The sequence below is a fragment of the Passer montanus genome, unplaced genomic scaffold (genome assembly GCF_014805655.1).
Source record: "Passer montanus isolate IOZ18808 unplaced genomic scaffold, ASM1480565v1 scaffold28, whole genome shotgun sequence".
NCBI classification, from domain to species: Eukaryota; Metazoa; Chordata; class Aves; order Passeriformes; family Passeridae; genus Passer; species Passer montanus.
Window position 1 is genome coordinate 8,379,126 of NW_024367483.1, and position 27,166 is coordinate 8,406,291.

At 37.2% G+C, this 27,166-nt stretch overlaps 1 protein-coding gene and 1 long non-coding RNA gene across 3 annotated transcripts; one reads left to right on the forward strand and one right to left on the reverse strand.

Moving 5' to 3' along the window:
* Window positions 1-421: 421 nt before the first annotated feature.
* LIPI (lipase I) lies at window positions 422-16,922 on the reverse strand. Its single transcript, XM_039713213.1, has 10 exons — window positions 16,772-16,922; window positions 13,312-13,688; window positions 11,630-11,738; window positions 10,876-10,977; window positions 9,754-9,843; window positions 8,523-8,690; window positions 6,974-7,066; window positions 5,296-5,407; window positions 4,771-4,944; window positions 422-1,302 (listed from the first exon to the last, which is right to left on the reverse strand). The coding sequence occupies exons 1-10, from the start codon at window positions 16,818-16,820 to the stop codon at window positions 1,215-1,217; spliced, it is 1,362 nt and encodes a 453-aa protein (XP_039569147.1). The 5' UTR covers window positions 16,821-16,922; the 3' UTR covers window positions 422-1,214.
* Window positions 16,923-21,929: 5,007 nt separating this feature from the next.
* LOC120504065 lies at window positions 21,930-25,995 on the forward strand. Of its 2 annotated transcripts, XR_005627921.1 has the most exons (5): window positions 21,930-22,022; window positions 22,348-22,441; window positions 23,151-23,212; window positions 24,094-24,252; window positions 25,280-25,995. It is a non-coding gene; the product is annotated as an uncharacterized LOC120504065 (long non-coding RNA). The 2 variants fall into 2 exon arrangements; XR_005627920.1 differs by having other exon boundaries at window positions 21,972-22,441.
* Window positions 25,996-27,166: the final 1,171 nt, after the last annotated feature.

Consider the following 27,166-nt stretch of genomic DNA (forward strand, 5'->3'; position numbering starts at 1 on the left):
GGCTGGTTCAGAGCTTTGCATGGAGCTGTCTCCAGCAGTGAAAACATGCCTGCCTGCCTGCCTTAGGTCACTATATTCCATCTTCCTTACTACCCAGCTTTTGACTTGCAACAAAACATACAATTCACAGGTTTTGGACATCCCATTCCACTGACATTCAGATTAAATTGGTTAATAGGTTCAGCCAAGCATTGCTGTCAAGTGTAGGGACAGAGGGGGGCATAGGGAAGAAAGGAAATGGATAATGTGCATAGGATGCATTTGCATGAGAAACCAGCATGAAACACATAAAACAGCCTTACAGAAGAAAAACACACCCATCTCTCCTCCAACCAGTTCCATCAGGAAAGGCAGTCTGGGACAAGAAAACATGTTTTTCTGAAATGGAGGAGGATTTTTGTACCATTTATTCCTGCTCACGTCCCAACAGTTGGAAAGCTGTCATCAGTATCAACCTGAGCAGCAGCTCTAATTCCAAGAGGCCCAAGCAGAAACAAAATGGAAATACATTTATTTAACTTCTAAGTTATTCTCCTCAGAATAGACATTAGATTACTTTGTATCTGAAACAACACTACTCTGTGCATAGCAGTTATAAAAAAAAAAAATCTGAATGCCTGCAATAGCATTCATCTATGATAAAGACAACAGCTTAAAACCAGAAAATTTACAAATGTGCTCACAAATATTATTGCTCCACTCTTCATATTGAGATGTTACATAAACAGAAAATATGAATTCATTTATCCAATGAACAGAGCACAGCAAAACTGTTGTGTATTAGATCCGTAGATCACATGTACAGTATATTAAATTCATTTAGTAGACAGATTGTTATGTTTCCATGTAAAAGCCATTACAAATAATAAATATTTAAATATATGTATGACAAATAATGTGCCAGGATTATGCAGATAATTCATATTTAATTCAGTAGTTGCTTCATTGCTAACAAAGAGTAATGAACAGACCACTGCATGTCCTCCACCATGATACATTTACTTTACTCAAATAATTTTCCAAGCACATATATGTCTGAACTTTTCAATTAATTTCAGCCTAAGGCACTCAGAGCAAGTAATGCATATTATCAGGTAGACTCTTGAAAAATAAATCTAGCTTATCTCATTTCCTTTCTCATTGCAGTCTTTATCCTGAGGAAGCATCAAAATGTCACTGCCCTGAGAGAAATTAGGTTAGTAGTAGCTCTCTTTTCATGTACTTCTCTCCAAGCAAGGGATAGGTTTGAAGGTCACTTCAGTGTTCTCCATCAATACAAAATCGTACCTGCACAGCTGCGGCCTACAAAAACAGAGAAACAAAAAGATTCACAACAGAAAAAGTTAACTTTAACATAAAAATATTCCAGTATTTGAATTATTAAACCTCCAGTATTCGCCAGCTCTCAGAGACACTACTCAGAACAAGAAGTGCCTCCTTGTCTAAGTTTATACCTTATTTCATGCATTCCTAGCTTTGACGGACTGAAAAACAACCAAACATCAGCTGGATGATGCAAAGAAGTGTGTCACACTGGTCTGAAGTACAAAGATGCAGCATTTCATTTATCACAGCTATTAATCTGCTACTCTTTAGCATGGCCCAAAATCTGCACAATTCCTGTTAACACAGGAATAATTTATTTTGAGTTCCCTAGGTAGGAAAATTTCTCTGCTTTTATTTTACATTGGAAAGTAAAGAACCACATCATAATATTTTCTGTTTCACTTGCAATGACAGCATGTGTAAGAAATTTTAATGCAAGAAGCAATTTGTCTTTTAAACACCTAGAAAATTCACAGCTGAATAATACTACATGAACACATAAAGAGGTCACAGAGACACATATATGTGAAAAACATGCTTTTTGAGGTCAATCTAAATGCTCAGCCTTTCAGGGCAGAGTCAGTTCAGAGTCCTGCTCTTCATGCACTATTGTAATGTATGGGGAGAGCTGGTTTGAACAGGGAAATGCAGACACATCCCTGGATGGCACCTCCATAGCATACAAGCTATGAGAATTATTTTATTTAGAATTGTCTTCTCTGTTGCTCTGAACTCATAGATTGGGCTATATCACACAATTCACCTCAGCCTGAGAAGTAGAATACAGTGAAACAGCAGAAGGAGAGAACAGCACACCAGGCATTTCCATTGTTTCCCATTCTTATAAGATTTCCTACCAGTTAAGGTTCCACCTGCCTGTATGTGAAAGGCCTGTCAGATTTCTACTTAAGAATATGACACCTTTTAATGTCTGCACAAAATTATGACAGTAATTTTAGGACTAAAAAGATCAAGATGAATTCTGGTGTTCTGCACAATGCAAAGCATAGAATTTCATCCAGTCTTTCATCAACAATTTGTTTTGATTTGAATTCAATGTTTCATTATTATAGTATTTTTGTAGTATTATTTATATCTAACCCCAGGGGATGAAATACCTAGCCAAACCACAATGCTAAATTCTAGAAATAAAAGCTTATGCTTTCCAACATATTTTTTCTCATTTGAAGTGCAATCCATCTCAGCTTGTGAATACTGAGTAGCAGGAATGCCTCAAAGAAGAGTGGCCCTGAGCAGGGAGCAGGTTCACCAAAAAGGAGCAAAACCCAAAAAATGGTTTTGTTAGTTGAGGCTTCCTTAACCCCTCAAACCAAATAGCTTCTCTGCTATCTACTAAAAACCATGGTCAAGCCACACTTGTTCAGAAGAGGTATTTGCAAGGTCTTCTTTTTATTACCTCTGTTCTTGTTTTGCTCAAAAACCCCAGAGGTGTCTGAGCTGAGTATCTTTGAGACATTCACCTTCCTCTTGAACTGCATCTGAATTCACTGAGTCTGAATCTGACAGGTTCATAAGATTTTGACATCTGGACATGCACAAGTTAGCAAAGCTTTCTGGTTTTATGGGTGAGCAGAAATGATTTATCTCAGGGATCAGAAGAAGAGTATGAAAATTTTGTGTACCTTTCAGCACTCCCATATTTACACACCATCTGTGTGAACAGTGGATCAGCCCAGTAGACAATTGTCTGTGATATTCCCCAAACTCCCACAGTTTGCCATTAATCCAGACATGGGGAGATTGAGACTCCTATTGCTCCTATTGTCTTTTATCCCTGCATCTGTCCCCTAGTTTTTATCTACTATTTGTTGTGAGTAATTTAAATAGTTTTAATGTAGTTTCTAGTTGATCATCCTCTATTCAAGTAATTGTTATAATTATATGTAAATAAGGTAAATATAGGTTGGTAAAATTACAAAGAGCAATTAGGTAATTATACCAATAGTGCTGTAACATCTGCATTTAAATCACCTTCACATGCTGATTCAATGCAGTATTTTTCACTGGTCTCTAAAAGTATCTAACATGCCTCTACAGCTGCAATCTGATGACGCTCCACATGAAGGACCTTAGTGGATCTTGCAGCATATCAAGTGCACCTTACTTTTAAACTACCAAGAGTCAGACTAACAGGAATGAAAACTGAAACCCTATAAGGGCTGTTCACTGAAAATCTTTCTTGTTTGCTTGCTAGATCATTATCTGAGAAAGCCCTAAGTGCTGACAGGCTTACACGAAATGTATCTTCTGATTTATCACCACTGGGCTGAGAAAAAAATTGGAATATGATTTAGAACTTTTCACCCTCTCTCATCACCAAACGCTTTGAAATACAATCATGCCATTTTCACCTGAGAGCTTGAGACTTATGGCTTTCAATAAGTTAATAAAGTCAAATGAATGTACATTCTGGGGTACTATTTTGATTACTGAGTGTTTTGTTTCTTCCTAAGTCTCTCCCATCTATCTCCTTCTCTTCCTCAGTAAATCTAAAATAGTACATTAATATAAGAAGGTCTCATCATTTTTGCAAATTATCATACCAAATTCTTACTAGGCTATTACCATGCACCATGTAAAAAATCCCCAAATGTTACATCTCAAGTTAATAAAATACACTGGCTTAAGACTTACTAAGTATTGGAATATTATTCTCATTCATTACTCATTTGCTATTACTTATTTGATACACATTTTTAGGTTTTTATTTTAAATTCTGTCTTTCTTGAATATGCCATTAGTAAGAAACAAATTAACAACTCAAATAAAGTACTCTTGCTACTCCTGGATGTTTCTTACCTATTCTTTTCACAAGATGCAAATGCAAAATTTAACTGCTAGAGTTAGTGTACAAGTAAATATGGACATTTAAAAAATGAACATATGATAATATTACTGAAATATTAATAAAAGCTTAGTAATTACACTCAATTAAAAAAAAGATAAAGCAGATTATTTAATTTTAACTGTAAGCAGACACAGAGTGTGCTCTGATCTTAGAAGAACTTTTTACCATCATCAGTAAGAGCAAAAAAACTATTCCAGTCACACATGTTGCTGAAGTGCTCCATTTCACACCTGAGTGTGAAAAGCTGTGTACAGACACATGAGAAAATCAGAAAAGTGCTTAATAAAATTTATCTTATGGAGGAGAAGCTGACCATGCAAGTCAGGCTGGTCCTTGAAAGCACAGCAGTGACACACAGCACGTGTGACACCTCCATGTACAAGCTGCTGTGCACTAAATGTTAATGCACACAGCAGCTCCTCCACATGACAAATTTAATCATCAGCATGAGGAGAGTATTCATACACTAAGGAATATGCAATTAAAAAAAATTAATGCAGGGAAATACAGGTTACTAAGAAAACATCCTGAGCACCTTAGTTGATACCCAGCTGTGATACATGACAAACACTCACCTTTTTGGATTATTGAGAGATTTCAGTTTCATCTGAAGAATCCTAAGCTTTTGTTTTGGGCCTATTAAAGTCTTCGTAGAAAAGGTCAAGGAAATTTTTGCAATTTTTTCAATGTCTTGGTAAAATCCAGTCAGTATTTTGACTCTTTTATATTGCTGAAATGTTGAAGCTTCACTAAAGAAAAATATTTAGTCAGGATTTTGTTAGTTGAGTAACATTCATTACTGCTATGTATTATTTAACTGGGAAATCTTGTGGGATGTAACAACTCTGAGCATTTAGAACAAGGACAGCTAGAACTGGATTCAAACCAGTACCAAGCAAGGACCTGGGAAAGGATCATTTCAGTATGAGGGCACTGCCCCTGATACTGAGCCACATCCAGGAAATGGGGCCATGGGCATGTCTTAACAAACTCAAGATACTTTTTCAACTTGCAAGCTAACAAGTTAAAAGGTTTAGAAAACTCAGAAAATTAGTCCTATAAAGTGATAAAAAAAGATTTGAAGACAAAGAACAACATACTTATTCATCTGCGACTCTACTGTGTTTCCAGCATCATCTATTAATTTAACTTTAATGAAACCTCTCCTAATGCTTTTATTCCAGGTCGTAATGTCCAGTAAGTAGTTATACACTGCAGGAAGAAATAGGAAATCATGAGAGTCAAAGAATGATCTCAACAGGAAACAGTTGATATCCCCACCCTGTTAAATGTATTTACTGGTAGATGATAGGAATAGTGACTCTTTACTTTTACCCTCCCTGTTCAAAGGAGAATAAAAAGCTGACCTGCTGCTGACCTGCCTTGTGCCCTCATAAACCCTGACCTGGTTTTCTGCAGCCATCACCAGTATTAGAACCACACACCTTTACTACCCCCAGTCAGGACACCAAGTAAAACTGTCTTTTATTTTTTGGCATGTGGCATATTATCATTCTCTCCGAAAAGACCAGGCCTCATATGAGGCCTTGACTTACTCAAGTTTACAATTTCCCTTCTTTTTAAGACCTCTTGTTCATTTCTGCTTCCTCAGGTTTCCAAATATCTAATAATTAAGGCTTTAATTAAAGAATGCACTCTTTTTCAGACTGGTCTGTTTTGCTTCCTGACTTTGCATTTCTTTTTCTTATCTTGCATAATTTCCTTTAAATTTATACTGTCATTACAATACTTCTTATTCTGCTCCATGTGCCTCCTCCTATCTTTGATAATATTTCCCTTCCTCTTTTCTCCCTTTACCACCATCAGTGAGGGGCAGGGGAGAGCAGTAGTAACAGGTTTGGGTTGAGCTCAAAGACACTGGGAAGAGGAGTTATTTTATATTACGTTATTACATTATATCATTTTAAAAAAAATATGTAAAATCCATCACTTCATTAACCTCTCCTCAATCCTTTGGAAGGTACAATAATGTCAGCAAGCATGACTAGGAGCATTTGTTCCCGGTCACAAAACTTGCCAAGATGATGGTCAAAACTAATGGGAAAACCTAATTTCACATTAATTCCCAGTAAGCCTATCCCCATACCCTAAATGAAAGAACCTTAAACATAACTAATTATAAGAGTGTGTTGCACTTGTTCAAGGTGCTGGAGTCTTTTAATACCAACAGAAATTGCATGAGAATCCAGGATGGACCTACATGGGTAGGTAGGTATCTAAACTGTTGCAGCTGAAGCCCGTGTCATGAGAGCTCATTGGCACAGAGCATAACTCTGAAGCAGCCAGCTGAGCTGTCCCTTCACTGTTTTACTCCTGGGGAGACATGGAGAAGCTTTAGTTGACTATAGGGTGGTCTCCTCCTGGGGTGGAACATAGAGGTGTCTCTTTTTTGTCCCCAACCCAGGGCAGTCTCGCTTTCCTTGCCTGCTCTCTGGAAATGGCAGCACTGATTCCATCAAAGCAGGTGGCATCATTCCTTTTTCCCTCCCACCTGATTCTCATTTTCTAGCTTCCTTCTTCCTCTTGGCAGTCCACCCCATTATTTTTAAAGGTACATTTCTTTCGCAGTTCATACAGTATTACTTTTTCTTCTTCCTCCAGTCTATGAACTGGCCCACATCATTTACATCATTACATTATTTTACACAGTGGCTAACACTAACTTCTACTTTTAACATGTTTTTACTCCAGATCAGCTAAAAAATAAGAGTCATAAATTTTTATAAAGAGGTTTTATGTATGTATTTAGTTACTCACTGCAGAATGGGTCTTGGTCTGAGGTATCGAAGTAAGCTTTTGTTGGTGAACTGTACTGTATCAACAGGTTTTTCCATCTATCAGCATGATAACCTGAAATCCAAAGTTTAAATATTTCAGACATTTAGCAAAATCATGATGCACATATGTTTACACAAAAGAATATCACACCATGACAAATTTGGCTTTAATTTTCTTAAAAATCCTCTGAGAAAAAAAACCTGACTAGAAAAAGGAAGGAATCCTCTGAGTAAAACAGAGTATAGTATACAAGTATTTAATTCTTCTAATACATTAGTATCACTAAAATTGTCATAATGTAATAGTAACCTCTTTAGTCTAGATACTAACTCAAAAAATTAGTGCTTACAAAATCCTGCAGAGGTAATAAAAACAGCCCCAAAAATGTAGTCTACACATTTGAAGAGAGCACTTGCAGAATAGCTTTCCTTTCTTTCATTTGAATCATTAAATATCTTTAAATTCTTTAGCCCATTTGCAGATATTGTTTAATAAAATATAAGATGCCCTGCAACCCCCCTAAGCTCATGGATTTAACATAGAAAGAAATTTATACAATTCCATGATTGTCGTCTTTGGGGCTTGATAACAGTCCCTGTTTCTAGAACAGATGATCCTCTTCTGTTCCTGTTAATCTCTTTTTTTAAACTGGACAAGGAAGGCTAATTCCAGACTGCAGAGCAGCCACTGCAAAGCAAGCAGCAGGAAAGATTGCAGCAGAAGGATGCTGCTTCTCCGCTCAGTTCCCAGACTCAGCAGCTGGGGAAATATTTCTCCACCTCTACCTTGGGCATTCTGTCCAAGTGCATCAGGCTTGGCAAATAACCATGCTGGGGAAGGCCTGGAGTCTTTCTATCCTACTATAAGGGCTCATTATGGTTGAGTTTTTAGAAAATAGCACACAGATCTATCTATGCTTGTTCTTCTAGCCTGATCCAACTAATATAAAATACACATCCCAGCATAAGGGTGCAAAAAGACAAGTTAATGTGCAAAAGACAAGCTAGAGTGCAAAAGACAAGATAACTGAAAGTTAACTTCTAATTATGTATTTTTAAAATTTCATTCTTAAGAAATCCCTTCCAACTAGGAAATGTTCACACTATTGTAGCTCTCTAAAAGCAACAAACAAATCCTCTCTAAAAGCAACAAATCCCCAAAACAATTAAAACCCCTTCCAAAAAAAAACCAAACAAAAAACAACTTGATTCAAAAGGCAGAGCAAAAAAAAAAAAAACCATGAAGATGCTTTAAACATTATTACTCTTAAGTAAAAACCACAGGTCCTCTAGGGATCACACAACACTCTTAAAGCCTGAAGTGATGAAATAAGCACAAGAAGTTTCTCTCCAGAAAGGGGAAACACTGAATACATTCCAGACTAGAAAGCATAAAGACCAAAGAGTAGGAACATTCAGCACCTATGCCTAACAGAGATAGCTATAAAGCAGACAAACCCATGAACTTTAAACTACTTTAACTTCCCAGGAAATCTCACCCAGCCCAGAACAGATATGGTAACACTTACCCACTACTGGGCAGGACATTGGTTGGAAAGCATCACAATCAACACATTTTCCTCTCTTGTAATCCAGATAAGAGTCACAAGGATATGTTATTATGTCACACTTGCTTTTCAAAGATGCTAAGAAGAGGAAGACAGATCTCTGATGGTCACATTTAAAATAGTGAAGTCCTTAAGGGAAGGAAAAAAAAAAAGAAATATAGAAAGAATAGTTAGTAATTTTTATTAATGAATAAAAAGATGTTGTGTAAGTAGAATCATAAAATGGTTTGGGTTGGAAGGGACCCTAAATATCATCTTGTTCCAACCCCTCTGCCTTGGGCAGGGACACCTTCCACTACACCAATTTGCTCAGAGCCCCATCCAACCTGGCCTTGAACACTTCCAGAGTTCATCCTGTGGTACATCCACAAATTCTCCATGAAACCTGTGCCAGTGCTTTCCCACTCTCTGAGTGACAGTTTTGGCCAAAGAAAATTATCCTGATGATCACTTCAGAGATGCTTCTCTCTAGTTTTCTGGTGCAAATAAATTCCTTCCTTTTTTGGTAAAGCAAACTTTGGGAATTGTAGAGATGACGATTGTGCTGGCTTAAGGAATTCTTCCATACTCACAACTCTAACTGGTAGCACTGTGCAAATTAGTAATGGGAAACACTGACAGAAAAAAATGTATTCAAAAGAGTAAACTAAATAACTGCCAGCAACCTCGCCAAACACTCATGGAAGTTGAAATAAGCAAAATTCTGCTTCAAAAAATCATTTCATAAAACTGATTTCACCCTAGAGTCTAAAAGACATATCCAACACCAAAACTTAGTTCATCATTGCCAGCCAGGCGGAATCTATAACACAGTGGGGATGTGGAAGCCTTGCCTTACATGTCATAGGCAAGGGATCCTTCCCAAACCACTGGGACATCAACACCATCCCCCATTCCTGGACCCATATTACCAGGCAAAAAATAATAATCAGTATATTCAGGTTTTATATATAATACAATAACATAATTCCATCATACCAATATTAATTATATGGTGGGAAATTTATGTTTCAGCAAAACAATTTTCAAATATCTTTATTATTTTTCTTTTGCTGTATAGGGACGGAAAAGAAAGCATACAGTCTCAGGTCCCATATTACTGACAAAGTGCAGTGTATATTCAATTCAATTTAACCTTTTTTGATTTGACATCAAACTTTTCTTCTCATTAAATAAACAGATTTTTATTTACCACTCAAAAATGTTTTTGGACAACCAGGCTGATCCATTCCTCCATTTGGATAGAAATCAATGGTTCCTAAAGGCTTCTTGAAACCTAGTACTAAAGTAAAAACATCATGAATGAAAAAAAATCCATAAACAGAATTACAAAGGCAATTATTTATCATTACATTCACTCTAAAAATCATGGAGGTCTTAAAGAACATTTTTGCAATTATACCATTCTTTTTGTACTGTAAATCAAAGTCATACTATGAGGTAAAAGTCAAGGGTTTTTTCTCTTTAAGCAATTTATATATACATATGTAAAATGCTGTACAAATATGTATACAAAATTGTGGAAGACTCCTACTGCTGCAAGAGGGAACGAACAGAAACAGCTGTAACTGAGATATTATTTACATAAATAAATGTAGGAAATTCACCTTCTCTCCAACCAAAATTCTTTCCTAGTGCAATTTTCATAAGAGTAAAATTTTTCCATTCTTTGCAATACATTGGATTTTGAACTACACTAATATTAGCAGTAAATCAAAGTAGGAAAATCTGTATCTGTCCTATAAAAGTAAGCAAAATTCCAAGAATAAGAGTTAATTTAATCTGATCTACCTTCCTACACATTATCTTTATTCACATAATGGGACCATTACAAAAATTGGTATTTTACAGCCTCACACTGAAATTTGTATAGGAAAATGCTTAAATTTTAATATTATTAAAGAAACTGATATGAAACTACACAAATAATGGGACGATTGTGGTATTAAAGGTTTATTTATGGTTTTGAGGAAAAAAGTGAACCAGAGATTAAAGTACAGAAGAAGCAGACTTTACAATGCTCTTCTTTTTAACCTTACAGTAACATGATTTAGTATTTGAAGCAGTGACTTAAAATGTGATGTACTAAGTTGATACAGCAGAGCCTGACTGTCTCAGAAGGGATTAATTCAGTGACAACCTTTCCTTACAACCTCTATGTTCATACACACTTGCACAGCAAAAGAACATTCATGTTAACAGAAAATATTCTCCTGCAGCACTATTTGGATGTTACTGAAACAGCTTATCCCTTTTGCTTTTGCTTCCTGCCTTTCCTCAGGCTGAAAGAGGCAAGTCAAGGCTCATTTATTACCATCAATATCTGAATGGATTACATCCACAAACTGTGCATCAGTAGGATCCAGTCTGCTCTCTGGTGGTTCTCCAGTGAATGAAGGGCCTGCTGGATCCAGACCTGAATATAAACAACATTTGCATTATAAACTCTGGCCTCCTTCTACAGATATATAGAAGACCAACATCTGAGCATTATTCAGCAGTTATTCTTCATTTTCTTGGTATAAAAATTTTTAAAAAGCATAATTTTTCTCTACAACTTGCTAAGAAAAGCAAAGATTCCTACCACAAGAGTGATCAACCCATATGTTGAACTTCTCTCCTTCCATAATTGTGTGTGCTTATCTCCCATTTATTCAGATGAATATAAGCCAACACCATTGAGGATCAAGTCAGGAATTTTTTTTTCCTTTTCCCTCAGAAAATGCCATGCCTATTATACACTTTATAAGACCAAAATGCACAATATAACTGCTCTCACCTCCAGAAAACAACTAGTCAGACACTCAGCTAGCATATCATTTAACTTAAGTGGCATCTAGATGAAACACTCAATTTTCATTTGAGAGACTAAAGGTAACCAGGTTGGAAAATTTAATCTGTAATTTATGTCCTGAAGGCAGACTTGCCCAATTTCCTGAACTGCTATCAGGGCTATATTTTCCCTCATGTATGTCATTAAATATTCAGTTCTCATTTGTCAATGTCTCAGAGCTCTGACAACAATACAAGGTACAATAGAATATGTGCACTGGGATTAAAAGCCTTACCTGTAATTCTGCCAAGTTTGCCATTATACTTCTGGCCAACAAAACCAGCTATATGAGCACCAAGACTAACTCCAATCAAATACAGAGAGTCAAGAGAAGCTCCACCCACCTATCAGGGGGAAAAAACACCAAAGCCAGTCATGCACAGAATTAATGGAACACAAATCACAAGGCTGATTTAGTTTTCACTTTGGTCAGTACTTTGAATTACATTTCTAATTTTCTAGCTGTAAAAAAAAAAAAATAAAATAAAATAAAAAATAATATATATATAATGAAGTTGCTTTCAGTTTTGCAATTCTATATTAGTTAAAGTGTAGAAATTATGAAATTCTTTAGAAAAAGGTAAAGAAAAGGTAAAAAAGGAAGCTTGAGTCACATTTCTCCTGAAATGCCACATTAGTTAGAAGGGAAGAGGAAGACATTTATCAGATATAAAAAAGTTGAACCAAAACTATGAATGAGGAAAAAAAAACCTTGCCCTTCTTTATCCTTCCAATAAAATAAATTAAAAACATAATATCATTAACAAATACCTATGTCACACAACTGCTGAATAATGGTGCCAAGTGCACACCTTAAAATGCCTATTCTACAAAGCAGGCATTATTCAAAAAAACCCAAATTAAAATCTACAGCAGAACCCTAAAACAGTGTCAGCTGACCTAGTTGGAATCCCTGCAAAATGATGGGGTGACACACAGGGTCTGAAATATTAGGATGTCTCAAAATGAATTAGAAAGGCCTCACAACAACTTGTAAGTATGAAAGTGATAGCTGTGGGACACTATAGACCCTCCTCCTCCACCACTTTCAGGACTAGCACACACACTCACTGTTTGCCACACAGATCTGTAAACAGCAATTAACTTAATTAATCTTCTCATAGTCCTATTTAATTTTTTTTTATTCCATAACAATAAATCTACTGGCACAATTGCAAATCTGCCCAGAGGACAGATTCTGACAGGCTTTCTCTCCTTTCACCTCAGCCTTTCTCAAAATGTTGAATGCTTTTCTGAAATTCCACATGAATATTTTTTTTTTTATTGCACAGCATTCCAAATTTCTGAGAATGGCTGAGAAATAAGTGGTGAGACAAGACAAAAATTCAAGTGACAAATCAGACAACAGTATAAATAACATATGACATGTTTTGTTCGTTTGATCAAGCAATAAATCTAACATCCAGTTAAGACCACTGGCATCAACTATGGTTTCAGTAACTGCCTCTAGAGACAAGAAGTTTATGCCATTTTGGAATTAATATTTATATCTTTGCAAGTGGCTTATTTCTCATATAGAACCTTTATTTATAGTAAATTAATAATAAAAATAGTAGTGGAATGCCTTTGTTAAATGTTTATGTTACATAAACATTTGAACATCTCTCCCTTCATTATCCCACTGCTGAATTCACTCATTCCAGAAGATCTAAAACTTCCAGCTGGTTCAAGAAATCAGATGCACTTTCAGGCACATTTCAGTGAAAGAGAAATAGGAACTCAAGTGAAGTTAAATATATGCAATAATACATGCAAATAAAGTTAGTAATACCGCTATAAAGAATTGTGATTTTATATTGTCTACTGGACTTCCCTATAGATATATTTTAAATATCCATTCCCACTCAAACCATGCTCTTCACACTTATTCAGAACAGATGCAATGCTCTGCCTTACCACCATCTGGTCAACATAATTCTTCAGTATTTCTGCAACTTTTCCGCAGTTTTCCACAGCAGTATTGTAATTCACGGTGGTAGCACCACGATTCCAATCTACTATAATGAGATTAATATCCTCTGAAGACAGTAAAAGCTTCTTCATGTTGCCCAGCCATGCTGGAGGAGACCCTGTTGGCCTGAAGCCATGAATGACAAAGACAATTTTCTTGTTTGTATTCAGGTACGCAGATGCAGTAACATTGTGTTCAATGACTCTCTCAGCACAATCTTGATTTTCCCTTGTGTATAGGAGTAGCTGAACCTGGAGATCTGTTCCAGCCAAAGCATTGCCTATGTTAAGGTCTGTAAACTCGGGACATTTTTCTCCCTCATCTGAAAAAGATGCAAATGTTAAGACAGTCATTTGATGAGTTGGGATACCTGAAATACCACCTCTTCACTCTTCTTTCTATATCTTTTTCTGCTGAAAGTGGAGGACTTCCATTTTCTTTACTCTTGACCTTTGGAAAGAAGTGTCAAAACATACACTGAACAAGGAACAACAGTTTAACTAATGACTCTGCAAATACCATTTTGCTCCTCTGAACCCTTCAAATGTGAAATTATCCTAATTTTTCCTGAACAGGGTATTTTCTCCTTATAAGTACTAATTAGTAGCCACTGTTGATAAGATCATTTACCTCACCATCAAAGGCAGGTTCTCAGAATTTTTTCACTAACAGGAAGCTTGTGGTGGTTGTTTCTTCCTCTTTGGGCCACGGTTGCTGTCCATTTTGGGCCACGGTTGTTTGATCTAGCAATAAGGAATAGCTACCTGACAAAGCAGGAATGATCCAGAACCCTTTCCTAGCTTTGGATCACCATAATGGCATCATTACCAAGAAATTAAGGCAGAAAAAAACAAGGAATCTTGCTCTGAGTTCGAAAAAACAAGAATTAAGGTCAGTGTACTTAATGGCACAAGACAAACAGTAGGATTTAGCATTTCTGTCTGTACTTGGACAGTTAGAGTGTAACAGATTTAGCTGCTCAACAAGAGAATGGGGATTTTCAACATAGTCTAAAAAGTCTAAATTTCTTCCCTGTCTGGTTATCAACATCCAAAGTTCACACTTGAATGATCTCTTTTGGCTACTGAGTTTATCCATCCACATTGTATGGATAAACCACTTCAGGACTCTGGGCAGAACACCAACACCTGTCACAGTTCTTCTGTAATGGTCTTTTCACCTTTGCCATGGTGTTAGTTGGTTTTTGGCCAAGGTTCTTGGCCCATCTCTTGACTTCTAGTTCTTATATTATTTTACACAAGACTTTTGTCTCTCTGGTGTTTAATGTCACCTTTCTCAACAATTCATTTTAAAATCTTTGCAAAACAAGTCACTTTCAAGAAAGTTAAATGAGAAAAGAAATACTGTCTTTTTAGTTCCTTAAAAATAATATAAAAAATAATCTGAATTTCTCAGATTTTTTGAGTCATAAAAGAAGCAGTTCCAGCCCTTCTTTTCCCAGAGAACAGCTCGCAAGCAGAACCAAATCCACCACATCTGAGAAGGACACTAAGCCTGCAGCCTGTCTTAAAGCTGCCAAAGGCAGGTGTGGGTGCTTACAAGGTATCTGAAACGTGTTCCATACTACAGGTCAGGTCCAAGCAAAGCTAAACAATGTGAATTATGCCATTCAAGGTGCAGTAAAGATTCAGTACAGGCACTAAAGACACTAATTCACTAATTTAGGGAACTAAAGCAATCACCTCTAATGCCTTGTGTATCTACAAGGACTAGACTGGTCACCTCTGGGCTGGACATCACAAAAAAATAATGGATATAGTACAAACAAGTGCAGGCTTGAAGTTACACAGTGTTACAAATAACCTGAAACTCCCTGTTGCAAACCAACCTGACAAAAGCTTCATGCCTATCATTGTGTTATGAGAGTAACTACAATTATTACATGGAAAAAAACACAGAATTATATTGAAAAATAAATACCATTGTTTTCTTCATTTAAACATATAATAATATAAGTAACTTTAACTAAGATTACTAGACAGATTATTAATTAACAAGTTAAATGGGAAGACAACTAATTTCATCACTTGGACTTATCCAAGAAGTTCTGAAACTGAGAACTGTTCAGCTGAAGTGGACTTGAATTTTATAAAAATAATAATCAAGAACCTGGTAAAATGTCATGCATGTGACATAATCTTGAGACGTTAACAATATGTGTCACATTTGATTTCTGGTTTTCATATATTTGTATATGATGATAAAACTTGAATGTAAATTACATTACACTAACCTCATCTACAAAGTGAAAATAAAACCAGTCACTTGATTATAATTCCAAAGGTACAACATGAAACTCTCATTTTGGTCTTTAAATCCAAGTTTAATCACTGATCCTTAAAATTCACTCCTTCACATCTAGAATATAAGGTTCATGCTAAGATATTGCTCTGTATCCCTTTAAATATTTTGAAAAATTTTAATTATTTGATTGGTAGAAATAAAAATTACTTCTTCTAAAATCAGTGGAATGACAGTGAGATAAACCAGACACAGTCTGTTCCATGGGAGTGAGAACTCTATCACAAGGAAATTATTTTAACTGCCAAACCTATTTACTAGCTGGCAAATGTCAAAGAGAAGCAACTCGTTTACTCTTGGCTGTGAAATGACAGAAGTCATTCTTTCAAAAGTAAATAGAGAATAAAAGCGAAATGATGATGTTTTTACTGTGGAATTAGATAAGCAATACAAATAGGTTTATAGATGTAATACTCTGAATTGTTTAGCAAGGAGTCATAGGGGGAAGTTTTTCAAACTCCTGTTTCTCATTGAACACTGAGAACACTGGAAGCAATACCCAGTTGCCCTTTGTGCTCTCTTGTTGGAGTACTCTTTTCTGAGCAATCAAAACATACACGTAGGCATTGGGCTGTTACACATGCATTTTAAGCAAGTTAATGTATAATTGTAACTTTCTTGTGCACGTTTGTAAGCATTTTAATTATCTTGTGTGATTGAAAAGGAGAAAATCTTAAGTGCACAGTCTCTTTGGTAACTAAGTTTTACTATTTAAAAATGTAACATGTTACTTGAAAATCTAAGCACCTATCACATCAGCAAAAACCAATAAACTCACATGAGTTTATTAAGACTATTTCATGATTACGTCTACTTTGTACAAAGTTCACATACCTGAGCAGGTCTCTGGGCAAAGTACAACCAGAGATAAAGTATCAGGCTTGGTTCTATTTACTTTAAAACAAAAACTTATGTCTTAGTTTCAAAGTTATTGAATTCTTTTTATTAATCATCTGCTCCATTAGGCATAATTCATAAGATTTTATCTTAATCTTTTGGCCAATTTAAATTAAGGAATATTCATTTTTTAAATGTTTGATTAAAACAAAGATTCCACATTACAAGTAAGCTAATGGTTCTTACCTGATTTCACCCAGTATATCAAACAGATGAAGAAACACAATTTCAGCATGTGGAAGTGGAGAAAAAGTGATGAGTAATATCCACAAACAAGTGGCAAATTGAGTGTTTCCTTATGCTAGATGTCTAACACAACTGAATGACACCAATGAAGCGAGTGTGTAGGAAGCAGAAAATAAAGCTCTAGTCAAGCTTCTGCAATTTATGACTCCTCCTATTGAGTGACTTCAGTAGATAGGGTGGTTACTGGGCTTTGTGATGTCATATATTACTGGCAACTCCTTCATATGTGGAGTTTAGGAAGTGGGGTAACTAGGGGTGCATGCCATTAGAGATCCACAGCGTGGGGGGGTTTAAGTGTTTCACTGAACTGCAGTTAGGGGCACTGAGATGGGCAAAAGGAGCTTAGAACAAAAAGTCATTCTGCTGACAGAAGGATCTTCCTGTAAGAACTAGAAAATAGTTCTGAAAACTGTTTACCCAGAGATCATTCTTCCACAGAATTATCATCTGAGCTTTTCCAAAGATTCATTCTCTAATCTAAATTCTGAGAGGGTATGCAAAAGCTTCTCTGGCAGAGACATGATGCTTAGAGTCCCACATACCTCACCCAGATATTGATTTCCTGGGTGTTTTTTAACCTCATTCCCTTTTCATCCCAGCTGCAAAACAAATGAAGAAATATTTATTTTTATGAAGCTCATTTATTTACACATCACTTCACTGGATAAATACAGGAGTGCAGACTACAAGTTTTTAAAGTTTGTGGCGAGGCAAAGAGGCAGATAAACCCTGCATTATTTATGTATGAAGTGAGGATGCTCAGTTTGCCTACATCTGTGTCCCAATTATTTCCAGTGCAGGAGAAAGAAAACCATACCACAACCATTCAAATATGATGCAAATGCATCTTAGGAATGTTTCCTGCACAGAGTATCCTTTACAGTGCTTCTAAACATAGGTATAGGTTTCCTTTGTTTCTTTCCACTACAGTATGAATCTAAGCAGTTCATCAAAGCTGTGCTGTACAAGTTTTTGCAGCAGACAGCCTTTAGGAGGTGCCATCAAAGGTGTCTTTTTCATTTTGAATGCAGCTGCACGGTGCAAAAGATGCAGAATGTCTGTTGTTATGAAAATCAACTCAGCTCAACAAATGACCTCTAATTAATTTTTTGCTCCCATTCCTCAAATATGTCATTTTGTTTGGAGTAAAGTTCAGTATGGCAGCTCTTCAATTCCTTTGCACTTCCCTGTCATCTCAAATCTTTGACACTTTGCCCAGCCACTACTATAAAAGCACAGCTTTACTGACATCATATATTGCTTATTACAAGTAATGGCAGAGTGTCTGACTCTTTCCTCTCACTACATTTTAATCTGGATTATTGTTACAACAAAAGCTTAGTGCACCCAAGAACCTCCAGTCAGGGAACCTCAGCATGAACTCTGTGTACAGTACCCAATCATATACAAGTTAAAGCATGGAGAGATTAACACCACTAAAACCAAATGGCTAATAGTCCCCGTAAAGCATTTACTGGGTTTATACAAGAGCAAATCACCTGACCTTAGAAGAAAATCCTACATATGAACTTTTACATGTACCTAATGACACTAGCTGTGAATAAACTGCTAACGTTTATTCTTTTATACAGAAACAGGGAAAAGAAAGCACATTTTAAGTTTTTCTTGAACTGAAAACTGAAATAAGCCCAGCTCACAGTAATGTTGATATAACCCCACCATGAAATGATTTCAAAGCCCTCTGAAACCAGTGCTGGGAAGGGACTCCCTTACCAAATCAATGCCCAAAAAGTTTTGTGGTATTAATCAGGATGTTGAACTGGGGTGAACTCACATCTCTTTCACAGGACAAGGGAACTGTGCTCAACAACAGGGACACTTGTGCTTCTGAGAAATTCAGAAATCCCAGCTCCTGTTACTGGTTATACCGTAGGTTCTACTGACAGCTCCCTTCATGGTGACTCATGAAGTTTCATGACCTGAGTTTCAGGTACTCTCTCACAAACTCCAAAGTTCAGCTATTTCCCATCCCATTTTGCTGCATTTTTGTTATGCCCACTCATGCCTCACGCCTTTCCCACAAGGACACACTCCTCCTCACACTGAAATTCAGAGTTATCTGCTTTGAAAGTGCCTTATGCAAACCAGTGCTGGATGCTGGCACTGCTTCTTCAGGACTTTGATTGACCCCCAAAGTGCTCAGGACTGTAAGAGTCACCAACTGATGAATAAATCCAGACAATTTTAGGGGACCCCACAGACTGCTGGGTAATTATTCAAGCTGAAAAGAGATATAAAATTTAATTTTACCACAGTACAATCTGTAAGAGTCACTACCTGATGAATAAACCCTGATAATTTTAGGGGACCCCACAGACTGCTGGGTAAGTATTCAAGCTGAAAAGAGATATAAAAATTTAAATTTACCACAGTACAAGATTGCTATGGTTTATCAATAAAAGAATGGCACTATTACAATTGAATTTATCCCCAGAAGTTTTGGGTAAAATAACATTCAGAAACATTACAGTGTGATTTCTCAAGATTAAGATAGAATTCTTACACAAGCCTTGATATGCTGATCTGTGGTCATATGCAAATGGCATTTCCCCTTCTAATCTCCTCTCTGCCCCCCGGGATTCCGTGGTGTTGGGAAATCCCATTCTCAGAACAACTCTCGTTTCTCTTCCGTCTCAAGCCTCTTCTACAGAAAAATTCTTCTCTAACCACTAAGCTTAAGAGCACCGCTCCCTGCCAGGCAAGAGGAAATCCCACCAGGCTTTTGCAATGCAGTATGTTTAACTAGGAAAATAAGTTATCTAAAGATTGCAAACAAAAAAACCTCTGACTTGTTGGAAGAAATTTAAGACTTACTGTCTTCTGCACTGATGCTTGCAATTCCTGTAAATTGATAATCCCTTCCTAAATAGGCTTGACAAGTTGGTAACTAACCCTCCTTCAGAAAATATGGGCACTGAGGCAATACACACCATTTATGCTTTGGAAAAGAAATTCTTTAATGATTATTTTTCACATTGTTGTCATCAGGATGACTTGTGAAAATGCACTCCTTTGTAAAATAACACTTTAAAAATATACTTGGAATGCTGAATATGTGTACATGATTGAAACCTGTTTGCAGCAACCAGGCAGCTTTGGGTTATAAGGCAGGTGTAACTCCATCTTTAAGGGTAGCAATCATACTCCAGTAATCTTTATTGGGAAGTGAACACATCCAATATTGCACATGTGTGTTTTGTCAGTAACTATTACAATGTTTAACCATGCTGATGAGGGCAGCATTTGGGGAGTGCAGTTTCTTAGCCCATGGGCACTGAGGCAATACACACCATTTATTCCTTGGAAAAGAAATTCTTTAATTATTATTTTTCACATTGTTGTCATCAGGATGACTTGTGAAAATGCGTTCCTTTGTAAAATAACACTTTAAAATATATATTTGGAATGCTGAGTATGTGTACACGATTGAAACCTGTTTGTAGCAGCCAGGCAGCTGTGAGTTATAAGGCAGGTGAAACTCCATCTTTAAAGATAGCAATCATACTCCAGTAATCTTTATTGAGAAGTGAACAACATCCAATATTGCACATGTGCGTTTTGTCAGTAACTATTACAATGTTGAACCATGCTGATGAGGGCAGCACTTGGGGAGTGCAGTTTCTTAGCCAAATTTTCACATGATTATGTGGTTTCCCAGTAGTTATTCACTTGCAGTTTCACTCAGAGGAGAAGGAAATACTCTGTGGCACACAAAATTCTTCCCAGGGCCTTGTTCCTGTGCCATGCATGCTTCCACTGTGAGGCTTGTCAACATCAGTCCTTTTCTTCCTGTCAGCAGGGGAAACCCAGGAAAGAAAAACTGAATTAAGTGCCTTAAAACACTGAAGTGTCATGTGATCACTGCGACATAATTCCCAGCTGGACCTGTGCCCACTGTGCCACTCTGCTCTGTCTCCCTCCCCATCTCCTCCAGCACAGCCACAGAGCATGCACCCCCCTCACAGGTTGCTCTTTTTTGACCTACTTCTTTCTCCAGCTATACTAGATGTTGTGATATAGTAGATTAGCTTTATTTTCAAACATTCGGTGTTATTTTATAGTTTGTCAGTCTCTTAATTTTAAAGCCATAATGCATGCAAAAATTAAACCCTTCAGAACTTTCTCAGTGTTAACAGCTCAAGTTTCTATTTCTCTAGAAGTACCATTTATTAGCAGGACAGCACATGGTAAAGAGTCCATCAGGTCAACAATTTCCTTACCAGCAGGTGCCTCCACCTGTGCCTTCAAATTTATAGTTTTGTCCTTACCAGAATCAAGGTGCAAATGCTAAGATTGCACAGAGCTCTCCTGAGCTGGCCCTGCCACACTCAAGTGAATCTGAAGGGCACCAGGTGGAGGAAAGACCGTCTGAAAGAATGAGAAAATGGGAAAGTTGTGACAATGACACATGGAGTACCAAAAATAACAAAAGGAGACACAGAGAGCATGGTCAGGACCACAGAAGTCAAGAAATAGACACGCTAATACAGGATTAATTTAAATTTTTTTATTTGTTTCTTGGTTTTGGTTTTTTTGGGTTGGTCTGGGGTTTTGGTTGTTTGTTTGTTTGTTTTGGGGGTTTTTTGTGGGTTTTTTTTCTGGTTTTTTGTTTGTTTGTTTGGTTTTTTAGTTATTTAGGTTTTTTTCACGTGACAGAAATTTTCAGATCTTTGAACTTTATCAAAAAAAAGGAATGTTCAAGATTCACACTGTTTTTGAAATATGTTATGCATACAATAGCTACAGAACCACAGAACACGCTGAGCTGAAAGGGACCCATGAGGACAATGGAGTCCAACTCCCTGCCTTGCACAGGACCATCCCTGTGCCTGAGGGCATTGTCCAAACGCTCTTTGAAGCCGGTCAGCCTTAGTGCTGTGCCCTGTGAGCCTCTTCCAGAGCTCAGACAGCCTCACCAGAAGTACCTTTTCCTGACATCCAGCCTAAACCTCCCCAGGCTCCTGTCGCAGGCTCCCTCAGCAGGTGCCGGCGAACAGGGCGGGCCCGGCGGGAGCGGCCCGGGGAGGCTGAGGGGAGGCAGCTGCAGCAGCACCGCCCTTCCCTGTTCTTCCCTCTCCTTCCCTGTCCTTCCCTCCCCCGGCGGGTGCTGCTGGAGCTGTGCCCGCCGCCCAAGGCTCCTGGCTGCGAGCCGCTGGGTCCCGGCACGGAGGTGTCGGGGCCGGGGAGGAGGGCGGCGGAGGGAGGAGGGCTCCGGGCGGCTGCGGGGCCCCGAGCGGTGCCCGCTTCCTCCCACGGTCTCCCGAAACCCGCCGGGTTCCGGTTTGGGTGCTTGCTAGTCTTGCCCCTGGGGATATGTCCTTTGCGTGGATAAAGAAGGAATAATCCTCAGGCGGCGGACAGGAGCGGGTTTAAGCAGGGAATGGGCACGGATGTTCCTCCGCAGCCAAGCTCGCCGTGCTGTGAGGGCGGGTGGGTGCAGGAGCGGGTCCCTTTGCCAGGGCAGGGGGACATACATCTTTATCGCCTGTTTGCAGTCATTTGCCGCGTTATCGTGCAGCCATTCGGCATTTTACTGAAAGCAGGACAGAAATTATTGCGGGAAACGACAGAGGAGCTCCGGTTGTGTCGGTGGGTGTTTCACGGCACCTGCTGGAAAAGGCTGCAACTGCGTCCTGGGGCTGGGATTGTTTTAGGGAGGAATAATGGTTTTATGTCCCAGTGACCGAGGGACAGAATTCACTCCCTGGCTGTGCTGCAGCCGCTCCTGGGCGGGTCGGGCACTAGGGGAGAGTTCCTGATTGTTTGCCTCTTTACTCTTATCTCCAGCGCCTTATGAAACTGGCAGCAGTGCACAAGCCTCATGCTCGTGTATGTGCATATGGCACATGATAGTAGTGCTTTGTTTCTTAGGGTGTCCTGAAAGGACCCTGCTGTTCTTTAAGTATTAGCTGTTGATAACTTCCAATACCTATAGTAGCAAAGAGGGGGGAGAAAAAGCCCCAAACCCTGCAGGATTTTGACTGTCAAAGATTGAAGGAAGCCAGTTAGCATCTGTTCATTCAGGAGGCTGTAGAGCTCTCTCATTCTTCATGCCTTTTTCTGGAGTGTACTGGTGGGAGACTGGTGGGAGACAGGCAAAAAAAAAAAAACCCAAAAAAACAAAAAACAGGGAAAAAAAACAAAAAAAAAAAGTTTGTGTAGGTTTAGGTCTTTTGATAGCTCAGAACTAAATATCTTCTAAAGCTAGGTGTTTACTAAATAAGAAAAAAAAACACCGACAAGAACATCGGTCTTTCAAGTATCATTGATACTTTTTCCGTTGTTTGTTTTTAAACAGAAGTGCAACACTGAAGAGAATGCTTCTTTCTTCAGTAAATTAACATATTCCTGGTTTGGCGGGTGAGAATTTATTAAACTGGTTTTTGCTGTTCATTGGTGCTCACAGAATTGTAGACTGTGCTCTTAGATTCCACAGTGTCTCAGGCTTGAGCCTGACCTTGAGAGTGCTGTTAGCCTTTTGCACAAAAATCAAAGTTTGCAACATTTAGAGATCACATTCAACAATTTGGTGGGGGATTGTTAATACATAGTAAGAGTCATTTTATACATTAACTATGGCATTATTTAACAATGACAATATAACAACTTTCTAAATCTCTCTGGACTTGTCTGTTTCCCTGTGTCTTTTCTTTGCATCTGTATTTCAAGTAGAGAAGTCTGTTACCAGTTTGCTATCCATCATCACTATGATAATTAAGACAGCCTCTGGTTTTGTTGTGGTTTTTTTTGAGCCTTGTAAAGAACCTTCACAATTGTTTGAGCAAAATTCAAACTAAAATAATAAGTTGCTTGACAACTGAAAAAAGTACTCTGAAATAATAGAAGGGCTATTCAGCCTTAAATATAAAGTTGCTGCAAGCCTGCTATAAATGAGAATGCATTTATATTGAAGCTTATCTCTGTTTATTCAGATACTTTTTTCTTGACCTGTGATAATAATTTGAGGATTAAAGTATATTGTAATTATATTCACGGATGATAGGGGCAACCCTAGGAATTGCACTTATCCTTTCCCGAATAACTATTAGCTTGGCCAAATAAAACCAGACATAATTTCTTACTACAAAGTTTTTCTTTTGTCTGTAGGAAATTTTATTTTTTAGATTAAACTGATGGCTTTAGATGGACACTCTAATATTGCATATTTTGTACTGTAAACGTGGGTGAAGTTTAAATTTTTTTTTTCTCTGAATAATCTCTATATTTTTGTAATCTTGCAGGCTTCTTGCATCCAGAGAGTGCTATTTAAGAAAACAAGTTTTCCTCGAAACATCTTTGATTTTGCCATTATGGCAAACATTTAAGTATTTATTGATTAAAGTTTAATTTCTGAAAGTTACAGGTGACATTCTGGCTTTTATGAGTCCACAAGTAATGAAGTAAGTTTTTAATGTGTTTCATTTTTTGTTCAAAGAGCAGTATTAATAATAAAGCTAAAAGGTTATCAGTTCCTAATCCTCCATCCACATGATTATTTGCAAACAAGTGAAGGAAAACTCAAAGAGATGAAGAATTTCATAATTAAAAGACTGAGACAAAATTACTAAAAGTTCTACAGTATTGTTTTAAGTATTAAATATACAAAGATAAAATCAAAGTGCTAAGAAAAACAGACTAAAAAAGATAACTTTCATTTCATTTTGTCAATTTTTTCCATCCCTACTTTTAAAAAAGTCACATAAATATATAATATTTAATGACATTTCATTAATGAAATTTCAAATGAAGTTACTCTGTTCTTGTGTTCTAGTACCATGGTGTTGACAGAAATAGTTTTTAGAAATTGTACTTACCACAGGTGTGTTGAGATGATCAAATACTTGAGTGTTTATAAAGAAAAGAGTTAATGAACAGAATTATTACCTCCAAAATATGCTCTGAATCAATGTAAACCTGATAAAAATAGTTAACTATAAAATTTGTTTGAAGACATCACGGCTTATTTAAGATGGTTATTTAAGATTATGTTTTATTAACACAAAAAGTCAGAATTTTCCTTTAGATTTTTTTCTCTTCTCTAGATTTTTCTTTTTCCTTATCTTCTGTGGCTGGTAGTTACAATGTTTTTAAGTCCAAATACCTAATTTTAAAAAATATTTCTTTTATAAAATCTTTTTTTTTTTTTACTCTTTATTCATACTCCTTTGTCAGAGAAGTCAGCAATAGCACATTCATGTTGAGATTTGTATTTGAGAATTGTGAGGGGTTGGAAAACACAGATAAAACCTACCATTTTTAACATCATAATTTTTTGTGATCAAAAAATTTTGATGGATCTTTGGCCATATCCATATCCAAAATAGATTCAATTAAAAAAGTTTCCACTGTCTTAGTTTGTGAAATGTTTGTTGTTGGCTGTTGATTTAATGGATGGAATTTAAAATTAATTTTTTCTTTTCTTTTCAGATCAATGATTGTGGCAGTGAAACCCAGCCTAGTTTGTGTGGGAGTGGCTGTGGCTATACTATTGCCCAGTTTTTGTGGTTCTTTCACAAACTCTTCTCCATCAGTTATACCATCGGAACAACGTTCTTACAGCAGTCAAAATCAAGACCGCAGTTGTTGGCCTGGTCTACAAAAGAGTAGTCATGTCAGCATTCCTGAAGGCTCTTTAGTTGCTGTTGTGGAACAGGTTGGATCTGGAAAGTCATCTTTTCTTTCTGCTATTCTTGGAGAAATGGAGAAACTTGAAGGAATGGTTCAGAGTAGAATAAGATTGTCCGTCTTCCCCTGCCCTTTCCACTCCTCAATACTCCAGTTAAGCAGAACTAATGAACAGATATTCAGAGGGCATATAGGTTAATGTAAAAAAAAATATTTAAAAGCACTTTGTTCCTATCCTGTAATCTTAAATTCTAAAGCTGACACATTCCACATTTTATGTATAAATACAGACCATCAAACGGTGTTTTGATGTCTAATAAGACCCAGTTTCCTGCATATAGATATTACAATGGATGCCTGTTTGTCACTATGATCTTTCCCTGGAAGACTTTGCTCCATATATGTCCCAGCTCTGTCAGTTTTATTCAGTCATATGTGTTTTTTTATAGGAAAGCTGTTACAGTGTAATATGCAGCAGATTGTTTCTATTACCTGACTTAATAAAAATTTTAACAACACTCAGATCATTGATGACAAATTTTAATGGTGCTCAGGTTTTGGAAGGAATTACTGGTTTTACTTTGAGGCAAAGCTGGAATTTCAAATTTATTTTTAAATTATGTTTTATGTGTTCAGAAAGCCCAAATAAAACAAAATTGTTTCCAGTTCTTTTTAGGGTTCTGTGGCATATGTTTCTCAGCAGGCCTGGATTTGAAATGACAGTTCACAGGAAAATATTCTCTTTGGTTCCAATGGTTTGGTTCTAAACAGGCCATACTACAGACTTGTTTTAGAGTCTTGTGCTTTACTGCCAGATTTGGAACAGTTACTGAATGGAGACCAAAAAGAGATTGGAGAAAGGGTGAGAATTTGAGGTGTCATAAATTAAACAGTAAGATAAGTTATGGATTCTGTGGTTTTATGATTACCTATTTGATAATTAACGTGATGACTAATCAGTGTTCAGCCAAGTACATCCTGCCCATCTCCTTGCCTTCGTTACTTACTTTGAACTTAAATTCTGTTCAAGTTCTGAACTCTTAAAAAGTTTGGAAGTGGCTTTTTTCTGTATAGAATTTTGTGTCTGCCCTTTCCTGTTCTCCAGGAGTTTCTTCTATAGTATAAAAATGCCTGTATAATTGTAAATAAAAAATACTTTTTAGTTTTACAAAGTAACCTTGCAGTTACCCATTTGGAGTGGGAATAATCAACAGAGCCAAATTTTTGTCAAGACTGAGTATAATACACAGGTCTTTAGTATTTCCTATTTAAATGTGGATTGTTGTGGCTTCCTTTCCTTAGGGTGTCAATGTAAGTGGAGGGCAGAAGCAGAGAGTGAGCCTTGCTAGAGCTGTGTGCAGCAAGGCTGACTTGCATCTCCTGGATGACCCTCTCCTGCTGTACATGTACATGTTGGAAACCATCTTTTTGAGAAGATAATTGAAGCTAACCCTTCAGCTCTCCTAAAAATCAAGGTAATGTAGGATGTCTTCCTTTCAAATTCCATGAACTGCTTTGTACAAAAGCATTCTACAAAAGCTCATCTCTTACCAACAGATTGTTGATGACATTTCTGAATAAAGAGGCTAAACAAAAAGCAGTACAGGGGTACAGCCAGTACAGGATACAGAAGGAAAGGGTTCTTGTTGAACAAAGAAGTTCCTACAGGAAAGTGGAATCTGGAGGAGT